Below are 25,300 nucleotides of genomic sequence, written 5' to 3'. Positions count from 1 at the left end.
ATAGACAATAAATTGTATTACTTTTTTATTTTTATTTTATGGCAACTACAGGAAAGTGCCAGAGTCAAAATGTCTTTACTCTATGGACTAGACTTAATAAAGTTATCGAAGAAGTATGTGCGTTTCTTTTTTGGCTGCGACTGAAATAAATTCAATTTTGCTTAAATTGATCAAAATACAGCGGCGATCGTATTCTAACCATCGCGCAACCACATTTGGCGACCGTGACAAAAGAAAAAGGTGAGCGATTGGAGTTATTAATTATGGATACAAAATCGAAAGAGCGCACGGCCATGAGGCGACAATTCACGCGCACGGCCAACAATTTCGAAAGTCTCACAACAAACAAAAATATAAATAAGAACGATATTATAGCATCTTTTAAGCTACTAAAGTCATATTATGAAATGTTAAAAGTACTTGACAAAGAGGTTAGAACATTTTTATTTCAAGAACCCGAAAGGGAAGATAGCCAAAATTTAATTGACAGAGAGTATGAGGAGGCCGGAAAATATGAGGCGAAGTGGGCCTTATGCCAAACGATTTTCGAAAACATTATAAAAAACCATGGCAGTGAGGTAGTTGAAAATAAGAAAAGCCACAAACTCCCAACGTTGGAGTTAACAAAATTTGACGGCAATATAAAACATTGGCTAGCTTTTTGGGGTTCATTTAAGAAAATACATGAAAACGTAGATATCGATAATGTCGATAAGTTACAATATTTAACTCAAGCAATGCAAGCGGGAAGTGATGTAAAATCCTTTGTTAATAGTTTCCCGTTGACTTCTTCAAGTTATGATTTATGCATTACAGACCTCAAATCGAGGTATGCTAAAGAGGATTTACTTATACAAGTATATGTAAGAGAGCTTTTGTCACTCATTTTAAACAAAAAAGAATTTAACCAATTGTCGGATTTAGTTGATCAATTGAATGGTCAGTTGAGAGCACTTGAAGTCCTAGGAGTAACTAAAGATAAATATGCAGCATTTCTATTACCAATGGTGGAGTCGGCACTTCCAAGTGACACATTAATTATATGGGAAAGAACAAGAACTGAAAACGCTTCGGAAGATCCGTTGAACTCATTGCTACTCTTCTTAAAAAGAGAAATTGAAAGTGAACAAAGAATATCAATGGCTAAAAAGACATTTAATAATCAACACGAAGCTATTAAAACAGCTGGACCTACTGCAACCTGCCTTATGATTAATGAAAAACAAAAACAAAAAGAAAAGATACGTAGCTGCATATGGTGTGGAAAAAATCATACAAGCTTGGAGTGTTTCAAGTTGTCAAGTATTACAATTACAGATAGAAGGGAAATTTTAAAGAAGAAGAAAGCTTGTGTATTATGCTTAAAACCTGGCCATCATGCAAAAGTATGCCGATTTTATATTAAGTGTTATGTATGTGGACAAAAGCATTCACCAGTATTGTGCACAGCTGCAGCGGAACCTAAATCTGTAAAAGAAACTACACTTCAGAACCTGTCACAAGATATGAAGACTGTTCAGCAGACCTTATTACAAACTGTCGCAGTGAAGATCTACAACGGGAACCGGAGCACCATAGTGAGGGCCCTCTTTGACAGCGGATCACAGCGGTCATACATCAAGAGTGAAGTCGCTGAACAATTGGGATTAACTGCGGTAAGAACTGCAGAAATTAGCCACTCACTATTTGGAGGTTTATCCGTATCTTTTAAAAAATATAATGTTTATGATTTTAAAATAGAGAGCTTAGACTCTGAGGTAAAATTAAACATGTCTGCATTAGAGCAGTCTGTAATTTGTAAAAATGTACCTAAAGTCAATGAGTCCCATGACTTTGTTAAAAAATTATTAGATAAACATGGGATACATTTAACAGACAGAGATTGTATTAGCAAAGATATAGAGCTCTTAATTGGAGCTGATTTCTCGGGGCTGTTAATAACTGAATCATTTGTTCAGCTCGAAAATGGGCTAACAGCAATAAAAACAAAATTAGGCTGGACGTTACAAGGGAAAACATGCTTAGTAGGTAGTAACATTGTAATGTCTCTATTTTGTTTACAAAATATTAAAGATTTTTGGGATCTAGAGGTATTAGGCATTAATGACCCTACACAGGTGCAGTCTAAACAGCAGAAAGAAGAGGAGGTGATGACAAGTTTCGAAGAAAACATACAAGTGAACACCGAAGGACGATATGAAGTCCATCTGCCATGGAAGACAGGCCATGAGGATATCCAGAGCAACGAGCAACTCGCCATTCGCCGCCTAGAATCTATCACAAAGAAACTAACAGCATCTGGTAAGTTTGATGATTATAATAATGTCTTAGGTGAATGGGAGCGTTCGGGTATCATCGAGGAAGTACCTGTTGAAGAAAAGAATAAAGAAGGGGTTCACTACCTACCTCATAGAGCTGTGATGAAGGAGTCGAGTCTCACCACGAAGCTGAGACCTGTATATGACGCATCTGCAAAAGATTCGAATGGTATGTCATTGAATTCATGTCTAGATAAAGGAGTAAATTTCCTAGATAAGATTCCCAATCTATTAACTGGATTTCGTAAGGGTTACATTGGTATCACTGCTGACATTGCCAAGGCATTTCTGCAGATATCAGTGACACCACAAGATCGCGATTACCTGAGGTTTGTTTGGTGGAAAGATAATACATGTGAGGAGATTAAGGTGTATAGACACTGCAGAGTAGTTTTCGGGTTGACAGCTAGTCCATTTTTACTGTCAGCAACCATATCACATCACCTTAATCAAGTCACAGAACAAAAAGACACCGCAGATATCTTAGCTAGATCATTTTATGTAGACAATTTAGTAACTAGCTTAGATTCAATTGAACAAACACAGAAATTTATTCAAGATGCTAAGAGGGTCATGAATGAAGGTAAATTCGATCTAAGACAGTGGGTCACATCACCTTTAGAAATAAATGAGACTCAAAACACAGTGATCTCGATATTAGGTCTTCAATGGGACACTGATACAGATGAGCTCTATTGTAACATAAGTAATTTACCACCGTTTCTCGATATAAGCAAAGTAACAAAAAGAAACTTATTATCCTTAACACAGAAGATATTTGATCCAATCGGATTCACATGCCCAGTGACACTGGTTCCTAGACTAATCCTTCAAAAGACCTGGAACATGAAAATGACCTGGGATGAACAGCTACCTGAAGATATACTATCACAATTTAAAGACTGGTATGATAATGTGACTTATCTTAATAATTGCAGATTACCTCGAAGACTGTCTATTGATTTGCTTCCTGAGTGCAGTGCGAGTCTACACATGTTTTGCGATGCGAGTAAGGATGGCTATGCAGCATGCGTCTTCTTAAGAACTGAAAAAGAAGGTAATGTGTCCGTTCGTTTAATATCTGCCAGATCAAGGATATGCCCTCCAGAAAAGATAACAATTCCCCGACTGGAACTGCTATCAGCCTTGATTGGTTCAAGACTATTGAAAGAGGCCAGAGAAAATTTGAATTTAAATTGTGATGAATTCTGTTGGAGTGACTCAGGAGTAGCACTGTGTTGGATCAAGAGAGAATTACCATGGAATACTTTCGTAGGGAACCGTGTGAAAGAAATAAGACAAAATTCTAATGCAAACAATTGGCACCACATTCCAGGAACTGAGAACTGGGCAGATTTGGCGTCCAGAGGCTGTAACGCACGCCACCTGCTTGAAGTCCGTTGGTGGGAAGGTCCGAGCTGGCTGCTTCAGCAACCCGACATGTGGCCACGATCTGCACTGGTAGTTGATGAAAAAACCGTCAACAAAGAGCTGAAAAAGTCTGTGTGCCAGGTTAATGTTTGCTCTGATGTTAGTATAATAGACCAGCTGTCTAATTATTTTTCAAAATACACAAAAATTGTACGAATGACAGCATGGATTTTCAGATTTTCTCACAATACACGTCATAAGAATAAAAGAAAGGGAGAACTTACCTTTGAAGAATGTGATGAAGCTGAAAAGAAATTAATAAGAATTATTCAACAAGAAAATAAAAAACAGATTGAGAAACAATCTGGAAAATCAAGGCAGATATATTCTGATACAGATATGATAATGAGAGTTAAAACAAAGCTTTTACTCACCGATTTCCCAGAATGCACGAAGTCACCGATGATTGTTCCTGCAAAGAATGTTATTATCCGCAGAATGGTTGAACAGCGTCATCTGCAACTATTGCATACTGGGGCCAACACGATGATAACTGATCTACGGAAACGATTCTGGATTCTTGGTATCAGATTATTAGTGAAATCGGTAATAGATAAATGTATTGTGTGCAGAAGACACAGATCACAGCCGACACCAGCACCAGCAGCTCCGCTACCACTCGATCGAGTTCAACTTACTGCTCCTTTCCAGGTGACAGGTGTTGATTTAGCGGGACCTCTCTACTTACAGGATGGTGAGAAATGCTGGATCGTGCTGTATACATGCGCAGTATATCGCGCAGTTCACCTTGAACTAACAAAATCTTTATCCACAGAGGCCTTTCTACGGACGTTTCGCCGATTTATCGCACGCCGCGGACGTTCGAGCATAATGATATCAGATAATGGTACTAATTTCACAGGCACTAGGAATCTTTTACGTGACATCGATTGGGACGAGGTACAACGCCAATCGACAATTCAACGCATCAAATGGAAGTTAAACGTTCCCACAGCTGCATGGTGGGGCGGTTTCTTCGAACGCCTAATTAAGGTAATGAAAGATTTATTACGAAGAGTGCTAGGCACGTCATCAGTCTCATATGATGAAATGCAGACTCTGTTATGTGACTGCGAAGCCGTCATCAATGACCGGCCGCTCACATATGTAGAAGACGACAAGGCAAATGCTTTAGAGCCCCTGAGGCCCTCTTGTTTTCTACAAACACTACCTCAAACAGATGTGACTGATCTGGACCAGATAGATAGTAAGAATCTTAACAAAAGATTAAGATATTTGCAGAAGCTGAGATCAGACTTTCGTCAACGATTCAAGAATGAGTATTTAACAACACTGGTACAAAGAGGTAAAGATAAAAATAGTACTCTAAAGGTTGGTGATATAGTCCTAATAGAGACAGAAGATAAGAGAATAAAATGGCCATTAGGACTTGTTGTAGAAATTATTACAGGTAACGATGGTGTTAATAGAACTGCCAAGGTAAGAACATCAGCTGGTTTAAAAACCCGCCCATTCCAACGTTTGTATAGATTGGAGATTTCCTCTTCAGAGGTGGAGGGTGACGAAAACAACTATGAGAACAAAATCGGTAAGAGATATCGCATAGTTATTAATCCTAGCAGTACATCAAGTACTATGTCCGGAGCAGAAGTTCAGCAACCTGCATGTAAGAAAGAAACGACAGACAAGATTTCACGTTCAGGTAGAATTATTAAAATGCCAAGTAAATATAATATTTACAAAAAGTAATAATATATTATTTACATTAAATATCAGTTTTAAATTACTTCTATTTCAGGATATTTTTTCTTGATAAACATAACTATTTTTTTTTTCTACTGCAATCTTTGTCTGTTAATCCAATACCTACCTATGTACACAGTGTTAACTAAATTATCTTAATATATTATGATATGTTATACAATAAGTAAAGTGTTACATGTTATCCACTTTTAATGGTATTATTAGTAAATAAAAGATCGTTGTTGATATAGATATAAAAATTAGAGATAAATTTTATTGTTAATTTTCAAACTGTTATCAATAGAGTACCTAATGTGATTATTCATTATTGTGCTAATGATTAATCTCTAGTGATAATTAACTTTGTATACTGTTCTAGACAGGATACATTTTAGAATTTGTCTGCCCATATTATTGAATTTATATTGGTTGTATTCAGAAACTCTAATTTAAAGATGTAAAGATTTAGTGTTAATGCTTATAGAATTTAATTGCTGATGTAGGTAAATGTGAATGTAACTAAAATTCAAAATGTAAAACTAATTGATGTTTAAATTTACCTATTTAGTTTAATACAATCTTAAAAATTATAGATTGTGATGTAACAACTTATTACAGTTATTTCTTGAATATTTTTAGATTAATTTTTTTATGCATCTTGCACTTGATATCTGTTTAATGTTTGAGTATGTTTCAAGTGCAAGTAACACGAGTAATTTGTTTGTTTTTTTCTAAGTTACAATACTTCGCAAATTGTATTTTAATTTGTTTCATGATTCTTTGTTTTATTTGATGTTATTTACATGTCAAGATGTGATTAAAGTTGTTAGATAATCATCCTTTTTTTTGGCTGTGGAGGATGTGATTGAATAGACAATAAATTGTATTACTTTTTTATTTTTATTTTATGGCAACTACAGGAAAGTGCCAGAGTCAAAATGTCTTTACTCTATGGACTAGACTTAATAAAGTTATCGAAGAAGTATGTGCGTTTCTTTTTTGGCTGCGACTGAAATAAATTCAATTTTGCTTAAATTGATCAAAATACAGCGGCGATCGTATTCTAACCATCGCGCAACCACATTACCAATATTGTTGAGTGATGTTCTACAACAACTACAACAATTCGTTGCTATTGGTTATATGTCGCGTTAACATTTTTTAACAAATACTTAAAGATGATTCAACATTTACACTAAATTACATAAAGGGAATCATGCTACTTCACATAAAAAAATTAGCTACATAAAAAAATTAACTAAAATAAAAAAATTAACTAAAATAAAAGTTATAAAATTCATAAAATTTAACTACAATAGATAATTATAATTATCCAATATTACTTATAACACTTGAAAATGTAGCTTGACAAAAATCAGGACTGTGAATGCACCTTAAGTGGTGGCCCAGCCTTACTATAGACTCGGCAGTCAAATCGAACTGATCACCGTGAAATCCTTAGACCTACCACGTCGTTTTTTAAGCTTAATGGGCATTTTATAATCTTCAAAACAAGTCGATATTAATTTTTTATATTTCAAATGGTAATAACGTATTATTTAATGGGTCTGGTAATAATTGCGTCCAATGAGTTACATTTGAAAAAATAAATGATTTTGGTATCGTTAAGGATATATTAATATTATTTTATGGGTATTAATAGTTGACTCATAGAATATTAAGTAGCTTTTTGTTTTTAATATTTATAGTCGTTTCATAGCGCTACGAGACATGTGTTCTGAATTTTCGATTCAAAATAAAGTCTACGAAATAAGCTAAATGTTACAATGTTGTATTAAAATTGATCTGTGTTATAAATAAGTTGTTTTCACTTCCTGAAAACTATTAGCATGTAAAATGAATATTAACTATTAATTTTACATACATATCAAATGTACATTTAACTGCTTTCATGTGCAAGACATTGTGTAACTAACGCTAGATTTCGTCTCGCATTCAATAAACACTTCATAATACAAGAGATAGCATCTTACGTCTTTACATATAACATGTTCGCTTCAAAGTAACGAAAGTAAGAGTCTGCTCGCAAGTGACCCGGGACTGTTTACCGTTCGTTAATTATGAACGTCATTCACGATGCACAGAGCGATGCACGCGCTTCCATTACTATCACTTTCTAAGCTTAAAGATTTAGGAAAGGTTAGATTTGAATCATTAAAAAAAATGAATTATCGATTGCAATTAGGGTATAATGGGACAGACATTTTTAGCGTTGCTGTAAAAAGTTCCTAAATCAAAATAGAAAACAAAATAAAATAAAAACATATTAAAGTAAAGAAACTTGTATGATTCCAACATGCGTGTTTTATTTTTTTATGATTGTACAATAGTTAATTATTTTAGTTTTTTTTTTATCATTTTATATATTTAATTTTAATTAACATTTAAAGTTAAATAAGATGTTAGATCGATTACATTTAATGTATAGAATATTTAACGGAACGAAACAAAAAAATTGTAAACCATTGTTATTGGTTGTTTGGCTCGTAATAAAATAACTTTTGGGCGTAGGCGTTCTCCAATACAGAAAAAGAGTTGATGCCCAATCCCAAATGTTGTTCCATGGAATGGGAACTTTACGTGACAACAAAGGCACTGTGTGAAGATTTAAAAAATTAGACTGAAAAAGTTGAAATATAATTGATTGATTGACTGATCAATTTAACGGCTTTCAGCTGTAACTATGGGGCGCAGTTGACTCCGCCAATTTCTTGTAAAGCGGAGAAGGAGATTAATCAGTCTGGGAGCAACAAGAAATACATATTTGCAGAAATACAAATGACTGAATGAAATATAAATACTGAGCTGGAATCGTGACCGCAAGCATCTGTGTTAATAGAACTTTTGCAATACGATATTAGAACGCTTAGCACTATTCATCATCGTCATCATCATTTCAGCCTATTGCAGTTCACTGCTGGACATAGGCCTCAACAAGTTCGCGCCAAAAATGGCGTGAACTCATGTGTGTTGATCATAGTCACCACGCTAGGCAGGCGGGTTGGTGACCGATATTAAATTATGATAATAGTATGATTGATTGTGTGAATAAAAAGGAATCGCCGAAAGTTATAAGCGGCCTTAGCTCACGAACGACTGCACTCATCCTATAAATTTAATAATGCTATTGCTTTTGTATTCGTTATTGTTAGAACAAAGTTCGTGCGAAAGAAAATTTGTATAAAAATATCAATATAATCAGGAAAAATAAATATGGCAGTACCAAGTTGGCTGAGCTAGTTAGTAAGTAAAGAATAAATAATTCTACGAAATTGTTAACTCTATACACCATAAGCAGACGATCCATCGAAAAACCTATCCGTCTTTGTTCGTCGTGTATTCATAACACTTTCACGAGTATATAGCTAATTATAACCGTCTTTGGTATTGTTCTCACTATTAGTTTTTACACAATTCGCAATTGTAATCATCATCTAGATAATTTTTTTTTTGTCTAAGCTCATAATAAATCATTATTACATAACTTTCCAACACAAGCTTCTGTTATAACCGAACAATCGTGATATCACCTAGATACTATAAGCTTTAGTACGAATCTAGTGTTTATACAAATTTTGTCGGATCGTATGATCGAGTCCTTTCTAAAATCGAATGTATTTGTTTTTACTGCAAACGCTTAAGCTAATTTTAATTTCTATACATATTTAATAATTATCAGTCTGAGTATAAAATAATTAGATTCGGTTACACATAACATGTTAATGACAATTAATGCGATTAATCCAGCGCTTAATAATTTTAATCCTAAAAAGTAACAAAGGTTCAAATATTAGGTAAAACAATTAATAACTTGTTTATGTTTTTGATATGAAAAAATCACAATTGCTGTAATTTAAAACTGGTCGGAAGGAAATGAGTCACTTGAGCAAGTATACATTATGTATACAAGTGTTATAATGTAAAGACCTTTAAAAAAGGCACAGTCTCAGTACCTATCAGTAGCTTAATGTAAGTTTTTTTTATTTTTATGAATCGACCTGGCTCTACAATCTCTAAATTGCGTTTGTATTCTTGTAGATGTATTCTACTGTATTTATAGCATAGCCTAGATAAGGATACTAGTTAGTGATCGCCCAGTGATCGAAATTTGACCATAATTAATTTAAATTATAAGTTTGAAAATTTAGTTAGTAGTATTAGTTAGTAGCTGTGCCGCAACTGCGTGGAATTAAAAACAATTTATTAAGTTCGCAAAGTTACAAAATAAATACATTTCCAAAATAAAAGTAGCCAAGTTACTCATTATCATATCAGCTATCTGCCAGTGAAAGTCCAATCAAAATTGATCCAACCGTTTCAGAGATTAGACGGAATAAACAGACAGACAGAGAGACAGACAAAAGTTGTAAAAAAATATTTCAGTATATGTTCCGTGTATACTCGTACATCCATATGCATTTAGTAAATAGCAGCTTTTTAATATTAGAAACAGACACACCAATTTTATTTATTTGTATAGATTATGTTTGACATTCTTTATACTATTCCCAATATGATTGACGCGTGTGAGTCGAATATATGGTAGTGTGTGTAATTTTATTTAAAATGGATTATATGTACACGTAAACTAGATTAAAAAAATATATATTATTGTGCATGAGTATGCAAGTGAGTGTAGATTGTTATTATGTGTGATAATTGACGTAGGTCACAGCAAGAAATATCTTGGACAGAATTTGGAGCAGCCTGATTGAAGAAGCACCATAACCTTATGGCCGGCGAGTGGATATGAAGTAGTTATATCTAGTTAAAGTTCGCACACTGAATAACAGAGCAGGAAGCCAACCCAAAGTTCCCCTCCGCATCTATTCATCCTTTAGCCTAGTTTATCTGGTACTCGTTTGTTAGCTCTACATTTGATGATTTTAAAATTTTTACAAAAATATTTAATAAAAATGTTACTATAATTACCTGCTTGAAACTACTAGAAAAATGATTGAAATTGTATCACGTATACAGAAGCAATAACTTAACATTACAGTACTTATATTATTTATTGTTTATAAATAAAATTATATTGTAAATAGCATTCGAAAGAAACTATAAAAGAACTCTTAAAAATCATGAACAAATAATTAATTACAAAACATTAAGACAAACTAGCATTTAAATAAGTTTCAATAAAGTATGTAACAGTATTACACAATTTTAACACGAACGTGTCATTCGGTAGATTTACGAAAGAGTTTAACGAGAAAAAATCAATTGCGGTCAAACTGTACGTTAGCAAATCCGTCAATTTAAATTTTGATTGAAACGGTAAAATTATTGAAACAGTTTAGTATGATCTGGAATGAAAAGCAATTAAAATTACACTTTAATACAAAATATCTCGAATCTGTCCAAAATCTCGAATGAGTTATTGTAACTTACATAATAATGCAGAAAATTTAATTGTTTTCGAATGAGTACGCTATTCTAAAATAAAAAGATCTTTTCTTTTTTAAGTTGTATAAAAGTATTGTTTATAATAGGGGTTAAGTCTGGTCTTAAAAATCTTAGTCACCACTTCATCTGAGTCGACTAATTGTGTCAACGCGACTTAAAGATCACCCAGGAGTGCTTAACCCGCTGACATAATATCAATATCAAGCTTCATCGCTAACATGCTTTGCTTGTTAAAAATGGATTAACACTTTAAGCAAAAATTTGAAAAAACTTTTTTTTAATATTAAACTTTAATATTGTACTTTTAAAGTTATTAAATTTTAATACTTTTTAAATTGATTAATCGTCACAAGCACTTTTTCGACAAATATAAATCATTCGATTAAGCTGCAAGTGGCAATTGTCCTAAAAAGCGGACGTATTGATGAAAGTTTAATTAATGACAGTTGAGCTTCTAGTATTGCGATTAAAGGCCGGCGCCCACTGACGGCGTGGCACGGCATGGCACGGCAGGTTGTGCAGAGGCAACCCGCGGCGTGCTGTAACATCCCGCGGCGTGCTGCGGCATCCCGTGGCGTTCCGTGGCATGCCGTGGCATCCTTCTGAAAGCCCAGTCACTCTGGCATCCATCAGTTTTGCTCCGCGCGTGTTCGATTTTGGTTGTGTCGTTATGGTTGACTGGGATTTAGTTTTAATAGCACTTCTAGCTGAAGATGAAGAGAGACAAATAAGAAGTGCTAATTTGACGAAAAGACAATTCTGGGTGCATAATTTATGGAGAACAAGATCTACAAATGGTGAATTCAGCAACTTGTTTAATGATTTGAGATACGACATGCGAAAATTCTATGATTATTACAGAATGGACTATGAAAAATTTGAAAAGTTAAGTCATTTGCTAAAATCGCATATAAAGAAAAACAAAACTAATTTTCGATCGCCTATACCTGTTACCGAGAGATTGTCTGTATGTTTAAGGTAAGTATATATTACATTACAATGATTCATATACCAACGCGTAATACATACAGCTTCCCAGCTAACTTGTTCTAGCTATTATATATTACAATCTAAGTTATGGTATGTGGATAGCTGTTTGTCATTAAGGTAATTGTATAAGGGTATTCTGTGTTCGCGCTCATGGAAGCAAGACATGCGCTCATGAGCGGCAGGTGACACCACGGAGCATTTACTAATATTAAATTAAAAGTCTTGATATATTTAGTAATTATTTATTTTTATAATCAGCTATCTACCACAACTGCTACATGGTGGCACTTGACCATCAATCCAGTTGTGTACCTACAGTACATTATGACAAAAATGAAAGTATTATAAAATTTTATGAATTTTCATAGTCCGCCAATTCACTATTGGAGTTATTGTCATGTATATCATTATTATTATGACGTCTGGATATAGCAGTAGGTATGTATTCTATATGTGTAGCACCATAGTTTGGTTCGGTGTTATATTGTTGTTCGGCCTTACTAAATGAACAAAAATTGTGTAAAGGATTTGATCTTTCGATTATTGTATTATGGGTTCTGGCAACAGAAGTTGGTACGTATTGCTGAGATGAATGTAATTCATTTGAAATATCGAATCCTGAACTTGATGTTGAAGGACGACTTGGCTGCACAACTGAAGTTAACTCCACATTTTCCAAATGCTTTATTTCTGCATCAGTAACAATATGTAAAACATCGCGTTTTATTTCAGCTTGTAATTTTGGTGACAAAGTCTTCGCTGTTGCCGCCATTGCCTGAAAAAATATCTCCATAGGATGTTGTTCCTTTTTTTGGTTTTCAATGTATTTTTTTAATATTTCTGCTGTTGTTTCCGTATGCTGTGCTTCCGATGACATGTATGATCGCTGACGATCATGTCTAACTGGTCTAGAATCTGATGCCTGTGATAAAAACGACATTGGAGATATAGGTGATTGTGCTCCAGGAAAAGGAACAGTTGATGCTGTTTCGGGAGGTTGTGTATTTTCAATATGCTGCGTATCTTCGGAAAGCTGTGTATCTTCGGAAGAAGAGTCTAAATTTGAGAGCTGAGGTCTATCTTGAAAAAACTTTTGCAGAAATTCAAGTTCCTTTTCAAATTTAATTGGTCGTCTCTTTTTGGCAGCGTCACCGCTTTTGTACACCCTGTTTTTTAAGGCTTTTCTATAATTGTTACGAAGGCAGCTCCACGCCTTCTGGCATTCTTCATCTGTAACAAGAATGAAGTATTTCAAATAACACACGCTTTTAAGTCGTTTACTAAAGCCGGGTCCAGACATGTATCATTTGCACGATCCGATCACCGTATTCGTATCCTCGATGCGTATCATGATCGCATATGTATGTATGTAATGATCATGATCATGATCGCATATGTGGACGGGTAATGACGCGTTTACCCGTCCACATATGCGATCATGATACGCGGATACGGTGATCGGATCGTGCAAATAATACATGTCTAGACCCGGCTTAATGATTTTTTTTTGTTTTGTTACAGGTATTTAATTACAGGAGCTTCTTTTAAGTCTTTAGCTTTTAGCTATCGTATGGGATTCACTACCGTGCGTAATATAGTCCACGAAACCTGTAAAGCAATATTTACTGTATTAAGGTCGACTGCATTGCCGAAACCCACGAGCCAACAATGGCAGTCAATTGCAACCGACTTTGATAAATTTTGGAATTTTCCTAACTGCATTGGGGCAATAGATGGTAAGCATTTCAAGATTAGAGCTCCTAATAACAGTGGAAGTATGTATATCAACTACAAGAAGTTTTTTAGCATCGTTTTATTAGCTGTCGTGGATGCAAAATACAAATTTGTGATTGTAGATGTCGGAGCATATGGTCGAAATAGCGATGGCGGTATACTCCAAAGCTCTAAATTTGGTTCGAAACTACGTAATGGGTTTTTATGCATACCACCGGAAAAGGCTTTACCACATTCAACTCAAAAATTACCCCACGTATTTGTCGCCGATGAAGCCTTTCCACTAACAGAAAATATTATGAGACCATACCCCTCACATCTTTTAAATGATGAAAAAAAAAGGATATTCAATTATCGCTTAAGTAGAGCACGGCGTATTGTAGAAAATGCTTTTGGGATGTTACAAGAAAGATTTGAATTATTTCAAAAAGGTATAAAAGTTCAACCAAAGTACATTAACAACATCATACTAGCAAGCACGTGTTTGCATAACTTTATCATTGATGGTCATTCTATGGAGGCGCTTAGCTCTAATACTAATAATGCAATCGATAGAACCAATGATACAGTGTTCAACAATCTCGAAGGGATGGTTGTAAGAGATTGTTTCACGGAATATTTTTCTAATGTTGGTAACGTGTACTGGCAAAATAAAATTGTTAATAGATGTTAGCTTCTATTTTTGACAATAAATAAGTAAAAAATAACTTACGGGTTTTATTCATTTCTTCTGCAATTTTCAGCCATGCGTTCCTTTTCATATGTTGATCCATGTAGAAACGGGAGGACACATTGTAGATACACTCATGCGAACGAACCAGATTAATAAGCTTTTCTTCATCCATTTTTCCGTATTTTACGTGAAAGTAATATTATTATATCGCGTACGCACGTGCTAATTACTTTTCATGCGCAGTCAGTGTTGTGAGAGACAGACATAAAATGGCGCGCGCCAGTGTGTTTTCTCCCTCCCTTGCCCCCGCGCACAGACCGGACTGCGCCCCACCGAAATGCTGCACAAGTTTCAACCTTATTTCAACTATCTAGCAATCATAATTCCTCGACCCCAAAGTGACCCACACGTCTCGCGGGATGCAATGGCGCGCCGCGTCATCCCGTGGAATGAAAAAGCAAGACACGTCATGCCGCCGCATTCTGTGGCGTGTCGTGTCATGCCGCAGCATCCTGCGGCACGTTGCGGCATCGTGGTACCAAAATAAAGTAACATAAATTCTAAACTCATTGAAATAAGGTTCAAAATAACTTAATTAGTGTTAAAATCCTTTGCTATGACGCACCGTGCCGTGCCGGCAATGGGCGCCGGCCTTAAAGCTTCAATGATATTTGCGCTAAGTAAGATTGATGAATTGGTGTCGCAGCCGACATAAAGCGTGCTTGTGATATTTTTGTCACTCAAATATCATCGAATTAATTGGTTGATTATTTATCGAATCATTCGCCTGTCTGGTTGATATAATCTACATTGTAATGACGTGATATTGTTACGTCAAGTTCGATGACATTATTTTTTTGATAACTTTTATATTTATTTAAATACATAAATTAAAATAGTCAATATCGTTTCGGCTTTAAATTGTTTTTTTTTTTTTTTTAATTTTGCATATGAAATTAAACATACAGATAATTTAAAGTTCATTAGTTTGCAAGACAAAAAAAAATAAGAATTTAAGCTGAAGTTGTGTCTCGGCTTATACACACTTTAGACTTCACGATCCATCCTGAGCGGAAATCGAACCCGCAAACCGTCGGTGCTTTAGGCGACTATACGCACCACTACACCAGAACGGTTGTTTTTTCGTTTGTATCTTAGAATTTCCTATTGTATATCTTTCAAAAAAATCGGATAACCTCATATGAGATTGTTTTTTTTTTTTCAAGATAAAAAAGACACTTATGAATTCATAACAAATATATTTAATATCAATTTTATAAATATTAATATTATATGAATTTACAAAATACTTTTTTAAATCAAATTGAAAAACATTTTTTTTTCTAAATAACATTTTCGTCACAAACACGTATAGACTTGAAGTAAAGAACTGTAATGAGTAATCAACGGACGCCCGTCATGACCCATCTATCGTCTGTCGCTTGAGATTAATTTGTGTTCCACCCCTTGACTCACAAGTTAAGAATTCTTCACATTGAATAAGATTCCGTGTCACATGGTACGGCACAGAACTGAAAATGCCGGAATTCGCGCCACGCTGTACCACATTTGAATATCCACTCAAAGACTTTCATGTTTGGTGATCTGTTTTCTACGTTGTTGTTAACCGCCATGGATGGATACCAGAATAATACATTAAAGCATGTTTATGGTTTTCGCTACATTATAAATCATATTTCTACATTATAGGGATTTACGTATGAACCACATTGCATTTCTCATGCTCGGGTAAGCTTTGGTTTGGTGCATTTCAAAGTAATAATAGATATTTCCAAAATATGCAGGCTACTTCGTGAAGTTTTACATTTTATTACCGGAGACTAATTAGAACTTGAAAAATCTGTAGCAATATGAAACTCATATATTTATTTACGTGTTGTATTGAATACAACAACAACGCCCAACTATTTCGTCTCTGGACTCAACAATCTCTCGTAAGATGTACAACAATATTTGTAGATGCCTTTACAGCACCGCACTACGAGTATATTCAGTATACGTTACTCATTAACTTAATTCTTTATTAGTTAACTCGAACTGGGTATTGTCTGACTCAACCGCATCGACATTTGACTCAGTCACACCTACACATGCATCAGATTTTTACATCGATAATGTGAGATAGTTATTTAATTTGGTAAATGAATCAGATGCAACATAAACACTGATACATCCTTTTTGAGTAAAGACGACTTTTAACTTAACAGGATTCTCTTGTCATGTTTCTCTTTTAGTTTAGTTTCGTAATGAAAATACAGTTGCTTTTAAAATGACAAATATTGCATATCAATTTGGTGTAATGACCCGGCATTAATTTAATTAATTAATTAAGTAGAATAATGAATCATCACTCCTACTCACTTGGTGACATTTTAATTTATTAATATATTTTTTTTTTTTGTATTTATTACAAAAAAGAAGATTATTAATATTATATGTAATAAATTTTAAATATAATATACAGTATAAAGGATAATTTAATATTTATTGAATATCTACACTATCTACTTTAGATATTCTGTTATAGATTTGTTATAAAAATATTAAAACTAAGCAACTACTAAAAACTATTTACTCTATTATTTAAATTGTACTATGTGTATAACTACTTATTAGATGAGGTATACCTTTGTATAATATTTGTAATATTACCTCATAATACTTGAAGTTCTAGAAAATAAATAGTTTCAAATAGATGTCGAGTAAATAAAAACCCAGAAGTTATTTGATAAAATACCAAATTAATGATAGCGTAAATAACGTTGGCCAAGATAACGTCAAACGTATTTATTAACTATTCATTTATTCACAAATATATCGATAAAATATGTATATTTAAATATTTAATTGTAAAATAAAAATGGTAGCGTGAAATTCCACAAGTAATCGCTATCACAGCTATAATAGTATTTACTTACATAAATTATAAGTTGTACTGTTACATGTAATAACTTATATACATATGCCTTTTTTACGTTTTAATAGTTGCAACAAAAAAAAAATACAAAAAAAACGTAATAATTCGATTGGATTTTTGTTTAGAGTATGCGATGTTCTTACTTAGTAGTACGTAAAAAAGATTTCTGTTCCACCGGTCAGGGATAAACTTAGCTGAAGTAAAGCGGTACCTAACAGTTAAAATTTCCGTCAAGCACCACTTTATCCATCAGATATTTCTAGTCAATAGGTGCGATGAAACTTAGGATTTTATATATGGAATAGCATGAATAGCATACTTATACTACCTTTGACATTAGCCATAATACACTCGTCCAAAACATTACTAGCACCCTAAGTCTAAATTACTGATTGTGTGTTATTCTTTTTAATGTTTTTTTTTTTTTGAGGAATTAGGTGTTTGTTCTTACAAGCGGATTAATTATGTCTTACAGTAATGTATAAGCAACACGACAAAGCCTTAGTGTTCAAGCATAGCAGAACTAATGAGTACAAGCCTTAGTAATTATGATTTGTACTTCTTGCAATGTCAATGACTAGATGTGTCTGTCTATTTATCACCACCTACTAATTATTTGCTTGTTGAGTTATCGAAGATTCATCGACATCGTATAACCGTGTAGAGTAGTTTGTATACAAAATATATATTTTTACACATATTATGGTAACAAAGATAAAACATTGATTTTTTTATGTGTGTGAGAGTGTGTGCTTACAGGCCTGTGTGCGTGGTCCTAGACCTCTATTAGCTTGCATAGCTGTGTGTATATGTGTCTTTTTTATTATATAAAGATTGTATAATTTAGATCTTAGATAATAAACCTTTATTCAAGGCTAAAAGAATAAGGATCTCCGAATTAAAAATAAAAATTAATAATAAAAAGTAACCACCATAAAAGTTTTACGATGAAACGATTAAAACGATCAATGAAAATATTTCGAAACACGTTACTACTCGTCTATTTAAAAAATTATCGTTAAAGTAACATCACTCAAATCGTTATCGCCATAAACTAACAATATTAGAAAATACAAACATCCGTCCACAGACATTAAATATTTTCATTTTGTTTGAATATGTTAATACTCATTCGAGTCGATAGATCGCTGAAAGAATCGCATTAAATAGTGTTACGGCTTCCTACTTTTAACTGTTGTATACTAACATCCGTATCGTATGAAACATTAATATGATTGAGAACTACCAACTCTTAAAAAACAAGAGGATTGATTTTATATTTCCTGAAGCTTTATTTTGCCTCTTTGTTTTTTGTGTGTATATTCAAAAACTGCCTTGACTACAGCTTTATAAGAATTTGTCCTTTTTTTCTATTTCGTTCATTATTGTACTTAATTAGGCATACGTACTGCTAGGATATTCTCACATACGAGTATAGCGTAGTTTTTACAGAACAGTGGTTGATAAATAATTTGTCGTTAACCGACTTTCGGTCATTCTTATTTGGATTATTATCATTAGCGTTACTCCTTTATTTTGTATCGCAGGGTACCCATTTATGAGTGATATCCAGGACTCCCGAGTAAGCAATCCTAGACCGTAGTCGGCCTCAACACTTGGGGGTGCAATACCGACCAAACCCCTGCGGGGAGCCTTCAGCCGCTTTAATTCCACGGTCCCGGATCTCGGCCTCGGCGAAAAGGCCAGACTTCTCCTCCATGGGACTACTACGTCGCATTATTCCTACTACAAATATGTTTAGCATCACTCTAATGATTGTGTTAATAATTTTAATATCTTGAAATTTATCTCAGCGTTTGTAAGGTCAGATATCACTAACAGTTTTTCTATTCGTACCTATTTTTGTTTTCCAAAATGTGTAAAACTGATAGCTCTAGCAACCCTTACAACATCACTGGTACGGATCCGTGTTAGGTACATGCTAAACATACCAAATATAGCCGTGAAAATTTTGATCTTTTGTTAGAGCTCAGAATTGAGAAGGTCTATATTAAGCAGAGAACTGCGATGGGCTGAAATGTGTGTTATGGGTTTCTCTTTGCGAAATCGTACCTCACCTCAGAATAATAGTTGGAACGGATTCCTAACTATTGCCAATAACAAGTTTTCAAGAACTATGCGATGTCGTCACGATCTCATACAACGCAGTTAGTTAAGCAGCGTAATTAGTAAATGCCTAAAGAAATACACTTTTCTTGCGTTTTTTGTCATATGTGCTAATCTACGACATAGTCTATCCTCGACATCGTAATACCAGATCTTTGTTTTTTAGTCTAAACGTCTACATTACAGCAGGTAATATTTTTTATGCTCCAATAGGAATCGGCTCCTGATTATTTTGTTCAAAAGGCAAAAAAAGTGTTAATAAATTTTAAGTTAAAAACGTTGATATAGATAGATACATTTTTATTTTATTTTTTGCTTTTACCATTTACTATTTTTTTTTTCTTCTTATTTTTAATTATATATTTTATATTACGCCTGTTTCTTTGTGTAATCTTATGTGTAAAATAAGCAAAATTGTCACACTTGATCTTCATAGATATCTGTTTCCTTACAAGTATTAAATAATCTGATGATTTAAAATAATGATACATTGATATAAATAAACTACTCAGTAGAGTGTATTAGTAACAATTTGAAATAAAAGTTACTCAAAAACAAAATAGAGTAAGTAACTTAATAAAAGGTTTAAATAAAGTTTAAATAAGTTTGCAATTATAATAAAAAATTAGATTATTTATATACATTTACCAAATCGCATTATTAATTAAACAATAAGTTCCTAATATTTTCGTTAGAAGTGAGTATTAGAAAACAAATATATATATATATATATATATATATATATATATATATATATATATATATATATATGTGTATATATATATATATATATATGTATATATATATATATATATATATATATATATATATAAATATTTTTTAATGTATCGTCAAATGTCATAGGTACATATTTTAAAATATGCCAGCATTGGAATACCGTAAGCTTGTCAAAATATCGATTAAAAATGTTCTTACGAGCTTTTTGTCCATATAACGGCCTCACCCACATTCGACATGAAAAGAGTTAAAGCGATCCGTTAAAAACGATTATTCATATTCACTTGAACGTTGTTCGTATTGAAGCTTTGAGTTCTTATTAAGTTTTAAGCGATCATTTTTACTTCGAATGAATTAAAGGGTACGTTGTATTTGAAAAGTAATTGAGTTTTCAGATTTTAACGGTGATTGTTGTAGTTCGTGACCCGTGTATTCTGGATTAACTCGCTGCGGAAAAATGCATTTCATACTATTAAAAAAAGAGCTTGAATAATCTACGTTTCAATTCAGTCAAGCATCACTACCAGACACTGAATATATATACCTCATGCCTAACATTACGTATTGTCATTTTAAACATTTATCTTTCTTCTTGACCTTTTGTAGGTCCGCAAATTTTAACCACTGGATCATCTCGGTTTTTGAAGTAAAACCTTTTTACGCACGCTTGACTTAGGGAGTTAGCTGGTGAATGTGTGATGAGAGCGATACGAAGTGTGATCGGGCGAGACGAACGTAAGTTGAGAGTTAGTAAAGATAGAAAGAGAGAGAGATACGTTTCGTACGTTTTACTTCAGTCGTATGGTCTATAGCACACTCGTTTTTTTATTGTTAAAAAAGTAACATTCAAATGACATATAAAGACCTAAAATTTTAAATTTAAGTTATATACTAATAAATTATTAAAATAAATTAAATTTAAAGTATTTAATATGTACGATTTTATTTTTGTGTTACCCTCACATTAGGAATTCTAAACATTTTTGAATATCATATCAAAAATTGACCGCTCCAGCGGGATTCGAACCCGCGTCTCCGACTGACCGTGTCGGGGCTCTAGCCAATTAAGCTATGGAACGATGTACCCGCTAGAGCGAAATTTTTGATATGACCGACACGGTCAGTCGGAGACGCGGGTTCGAATCCCGCTGGAGCGGTCAATTTTTGATATGATATTCAAAAATGTTTAAAGTATTTACTAGTAAGTACAAAAAGTATCGAAACAAGTTATTATATATTATACGTTGTTCTAAAGCATAACATAGAAATTCGTATATCGCTTTCATCTCGATTATACTTTGAAAAATCTCAGAAAGTCCAGTTGCTTTGAATAACGCCTCATTGTATGTGAATATAATTAAATGTTATCTATTCCCACATACACCCTTAGTTTGACATTTGAACTACAACAGGATTCCATAAAACTTGACAAGATTAATTCTATTATAACAAACATTTCCATTGCCCTCTCTTTGATAACCCGCCGAGTTAATCCTTGCAACTAGATTCTTTCTCATAGTTAAATTCACACCACAATAGGGTGCAAATACCCTTAAAATGTGTGACGCTATTATAGCTTCAATTTCACTAAAATACGGCCTATTTTGGCTGGATAGAAATTATGTTTTGAGGTTTATAGCACGTCTGAGCCAGCTGCCTTTTCTCTATTTTACCGGTTCGCGAAGGACGAATTCGAATGATTAAATAACAGGTTTAATGCAAGTTTAGTATAAATCGCTTAACTCTGATACGGACACTAACGAGAATGTCGAGTTCGATTTCCTAAGACCGTAATAATTTGTTTTCTCTCGGCGCGGTACTAAGGAGAAATTACTGCGTCACTAATTACGGACACGTAGCTAATCCGTTTCGTGTTGAATGATTTTATAGTTTCAGTAATACAGTACTGCTATTATTAACGTGCTCTTCCTTCTATTTTTTACCGACTACGATGTACATAAGACGTTCGAAAAAGTATATAGCATAAAATATTTTGAATTAGTTTTCAGTAAAAATTTATTTTAATAAAAATAATTTTTACTCTCATCGCCCCTTTAACTTCTTCAACTATAACAAATTCTTTCACTTATTCGTAAGAAAATGTAATAAGATTAATAAGTTTGAATCCTTTACATTACACGCGAATACTGCTAAACACATTTTTTGTGTATTTTAAAAAAAAATTAAATACTACTAACTTAAAAAAATAAGGCCTTTTAGTCTATCTATAATCTATAAATCTGTTAGAAATATCACTTTTTACTTTCTAAGGTCTATTCATTGAGGAGAGATAAAACAACTCTACGGCTTTTAATATAATTAAACAAATAAAGATTAATTTACTGATAAATTAAATATCAATACTGTTCACAATAGTTTTCATTAAATAAAAAAAAAATTAAATTATTATAAAACTCATCAAGTTAATGACTCATACAAGATTCCGGTTTGATGTGATGATCTATTAAAATGATAACCGTTATACGATTATGCGGGTTCAATACGGGTCTCCCAGTTCCCAGTTATCATGTGACCGTCAGGAAACAGCTGGTTGTAATTATAGGTAAAGCACCCTTTCAATTTTATGCTCGCCTTTGCGGTTATCTTGTGCCGTATTTGAAAAGTAATTAAAATATATTAAGGAGACAAAAAGTGCTGTGTGGCTACGGCACTCAAGAATTTAGCCACCCCCTCTCTTCCCGTGGATGTCGTAAGAGGCGACTAAGGGATAACAAGGTTCCACAACCATCTTGGAACTTAAGAAGCCGACCGATGGCGGGATAACCATCCAACTGCTGGCTTTGAAATAAACAGGCCGAAGACGGGCAGCAGCATCTTCGGTGCGACAAAGCCAGTACTGCGGTCACCAACCCGCCTGCCCAGCGTGGTGACTATGGGCAAAACACATGAGTTCACGTTATTTTTGGCGTAAACTTGTGGAGGCCTATGTCCAGCAGTGGACTGTATAGGCTGTAATGATGATGATGATGATGAAGGAGACAAAGGAGAATGATACGATTCCATACATTCTTGGGCCAAAATGTAATGAAATGAAAATGGTATCAATTAATGCATTTAGGCTTACCTTACTTTATGCGAATCGGCTGATCAGGATGAGATGAGATTTCCTGATCGCGTCCAGATCAGGAAATCTCATCTCATCCTGATCAGCCGCTTCGGCTCGGTCCTATTAAAAAACACGAATGTATATTCTTAAAAAACTGTTTAACAAAAAAAAAAAATAAAGCGAATTGATATTATAAATATGTTATTTAACATAATTATTATGATATTATTCCCGTTTATTTTTTCCAATGTATCATTTATGTTTTTACTTTAAATATTAATTACTTTTATTTATTTTTATGTTATTAATTAATTATTATTATTAGTTAAATTTTATTTATTAACTTCTAATTATTAACTATTAATTATTTCCTATTACTTACGAGTGTTCCACTGTGTAGAAATGGATTCCCTGCTAAACTGTTCTGATAACTGTATAATATACTAAGTGCGCTTAAAAACTTTAATAGCGCGATTCAGGCTCAGTTCGCGTAATTTCTTTCAGGCTATCCTGATCTGGACCGGACCGGGTCCTGACCCAGTATGCCTTACCATACTTGATTATATTTTACATCAGGCTATCCTGATCTGGACCGGACCGGGTCCTGATCCAGTATGCCTTACCATACTTGATTATATTTTACATCAGGCTATCCTGATCTGGACCGGACCGGGTCCTGATCCAGTATGCCTTAACATTCTTGATTATATTTTAAATCAGGCTATCCTTGTCTGGACCAGACCTGGTCCTGATAGAGCTTGCCGGATCTGGCATGCCTCATTCTATCCTGATCCGGTCCAGATACATGATCTGGTTGAGCCTGACCTTTTTTGTAGTCGGGATTAATATTTGTTATATTTAGTGAAGACTGTTTGAAAACTCACTACGAATATTGATATACACTTGAAACCATAAATAAATATCAGGAATGGACTCAGAATGCATCGGAAAACAGTAAACACGAAACGAGTGACGGACACAGTATTATTGTTAGTCACTTGGTTAGTCAGCTTTCAAAGCTGTCATTAAAAATATGATTTATTTTAAATCGATATGAAATCGATAATCATTTTGGGTTATCAGATATTAATTGATATTGTCCATATTAATGTAACTTTATTTAAATGCACTTTATTGTTTACAGCTTTAATTGTGCATCTAAATATCTTGAATTAATTAACTAGTGCAAACCTTTTTTTTTTTAATTCTGTAATCGATTATAGTTGAATCGATACCCAAATAATTTGATGAAAACTATCTTTCTCAATTTTCTCCGCTTCTAGATTCAGAATTGAGCTGATATTTTATATTTTAAAATAAAAAAATATGACCAATTTTTTAAACAATATCTCTACTCATTACATTTTGGCCCAAAAGTCCCATTCTCCTTTATATATGAATAACGAAAATATAAAAGAAAGAACGGTCAAAATATTTTTTATGTTAATCACATTAATAATGATGTTTGTTTAGCTTTATTTAAAAGTGTAATCAAAAAGTTCAAAAATATTTTCTGGTACGCAAAATTGCAAAATGTATTAACAAATTAAGTTGCAAAAAAAGGAATTCGTTTTTGTTAATAACACCAAAACTAATAAACGAATATTAAAAAAGCTGCAATAAGGGGAAATTTTTAATACAGAAAGATCCGACTTCAGGAGCTCTATCTCTATTATTAATAATTTTAATAATAGGTCTCCTTGGTCGCTAGAGCGGTCCGCGCTCCGCTACCAAAGCGAGTACGTCCCATAAAATATTTTTTTTTTTTTTTGAGTGTCAAATATTGTTGGAAAAATTTATAAAATTATTCTTAACACTTAAATGAATAATTCCCATTAGAAAAAAGTTTTTAATTCCATTTCTCAACAAATATTGTTAATTAACAAAAAAAAAATCCCGACCTCCGTCTTTATTGCACATAATAAAAAATGTTTAAATAATTGCTCTATAAATTTTTCGATTCTTGGATCCTTGCTTATATACATATATATATTATATATATTCAATAGAATTACGTTGCTAAGGATATTAAAAATCGTGTATTTTGTTCATAATAGTATTTTTAAGTTAACAAAAAATGAAAGGCGATTCATTAAAAAACACCTTATTTGATCTAATTAATTAAATGCAACTCAAAAAAAAAATATATT

The 25,300-nt window shown here is 33.4% G+C and overlaps 2 protein-coding genes across 2 annotated transcripts; both read left to right on the top strand.

Annotated features, from left to right (window-relative positions):
* The first annotated feature begins 263 nt into the window (after nucleotides 1–263).
* Nucleotides 264–8,093, top strand: LOC123660165. The gene is made up of 4 exons (XM_045595267.1): nucleotides 264–3,830; nucleotides 4,041–5,433; nucleotides 6,374–6,435; nucleotides 7,986–8,093. Exons 1-4 carry the CDS (start codon nucleotides 264–266, stop codon nucleotides 8,091–8,093), a joined length of 5,130 nt encoding a protein of 1,709 aa, XP_045451223.1.
* A 5,216-nt stretch (nucleotides 8,094–13,309) lies between these two features.
* LOC123660272 lies at nucleotides 13,310–14,314 on the top strand. The gene is made up of 2 exons (XM_045595367.1): nucleotides 13,310–13,609; nucleotides 13,730–14,314. The coding sequence occupies exons 1-2, from the start codon at nucleotides 13,444–13,446 to the stop codon at nucleotides 14,278–14,280; spliced, it is 717 nt and encodes a 238-aa protein (XP_045451323.1). The 5' UTR covers nucleotides 13,310–13,443; the 3' UTR covers nucleotides 14,281–14,314.
* The last annotated feature ends 10,986 nt before the right edge of the window (nucleotides 14,315–25,300 follow it).

Source organism: Melitaea cinxia, chromosome 15 (genome assembly GCF_905220565.1).
Source record: "Melitaea cinxia chromosome 15, ilMelCinx1.1, whole genome shotgun sequence".
Taxonomy (NCBI): domain Eukaryota; kingdom Metazoa; phylum Arthropoda; class Insecta; order Lepidoptera; family Nymphalidae; genus Melitaea; species Melitaea cinxia.
Note: the sequence above shows the minus strand (reverse complement) of the source record. Positions and strands in the feature narration are given on the sequence as shown.

What these genes read in the sequence shown, in the direction of transcription:
- LOC123660165 (XM_045595267.1), top strand. Translation starts at nt 264, where the DNA reads ATGGATACAAAATCGAAAGAGCGCACGGCCATGAGGCGACAATTCACG. An exon ending in TGAAAAAGTCTGTGTGCCAG is followed by an intron (nt 3,831 to 4,040) that starts GTTAATGTTTGC and finishes AATAAAAAACAG; the next exon opens with ATTGAGAAACAATCTGGAAA. An exon ending in TTAATAAAGTTATCGAAGAA is followed by an intron (nt 6,436 to 7,985) that starts GTATGTGCGTTT and finishes TTTTGGGCGTAG; the next exon opens with GCGTTCTCCAATACAGAAAA.
- LOC123660272 (XM_045595367.1), top strand. Translation starts at nt 13,444, where the DNA reads ATGGGATTCACTACCGTGCGTAATATAGTCCACGAAACCTGTAAAGCA. An exon ending in CTGCATTGGGGCAATAGATG is followed by an intron (nt 13,610 to 13,729) that starts GTAAGCATTTCA and finishes TTGTGATTGTAG; the next exon opens with ATGTCGGAGCATATGGTCGA.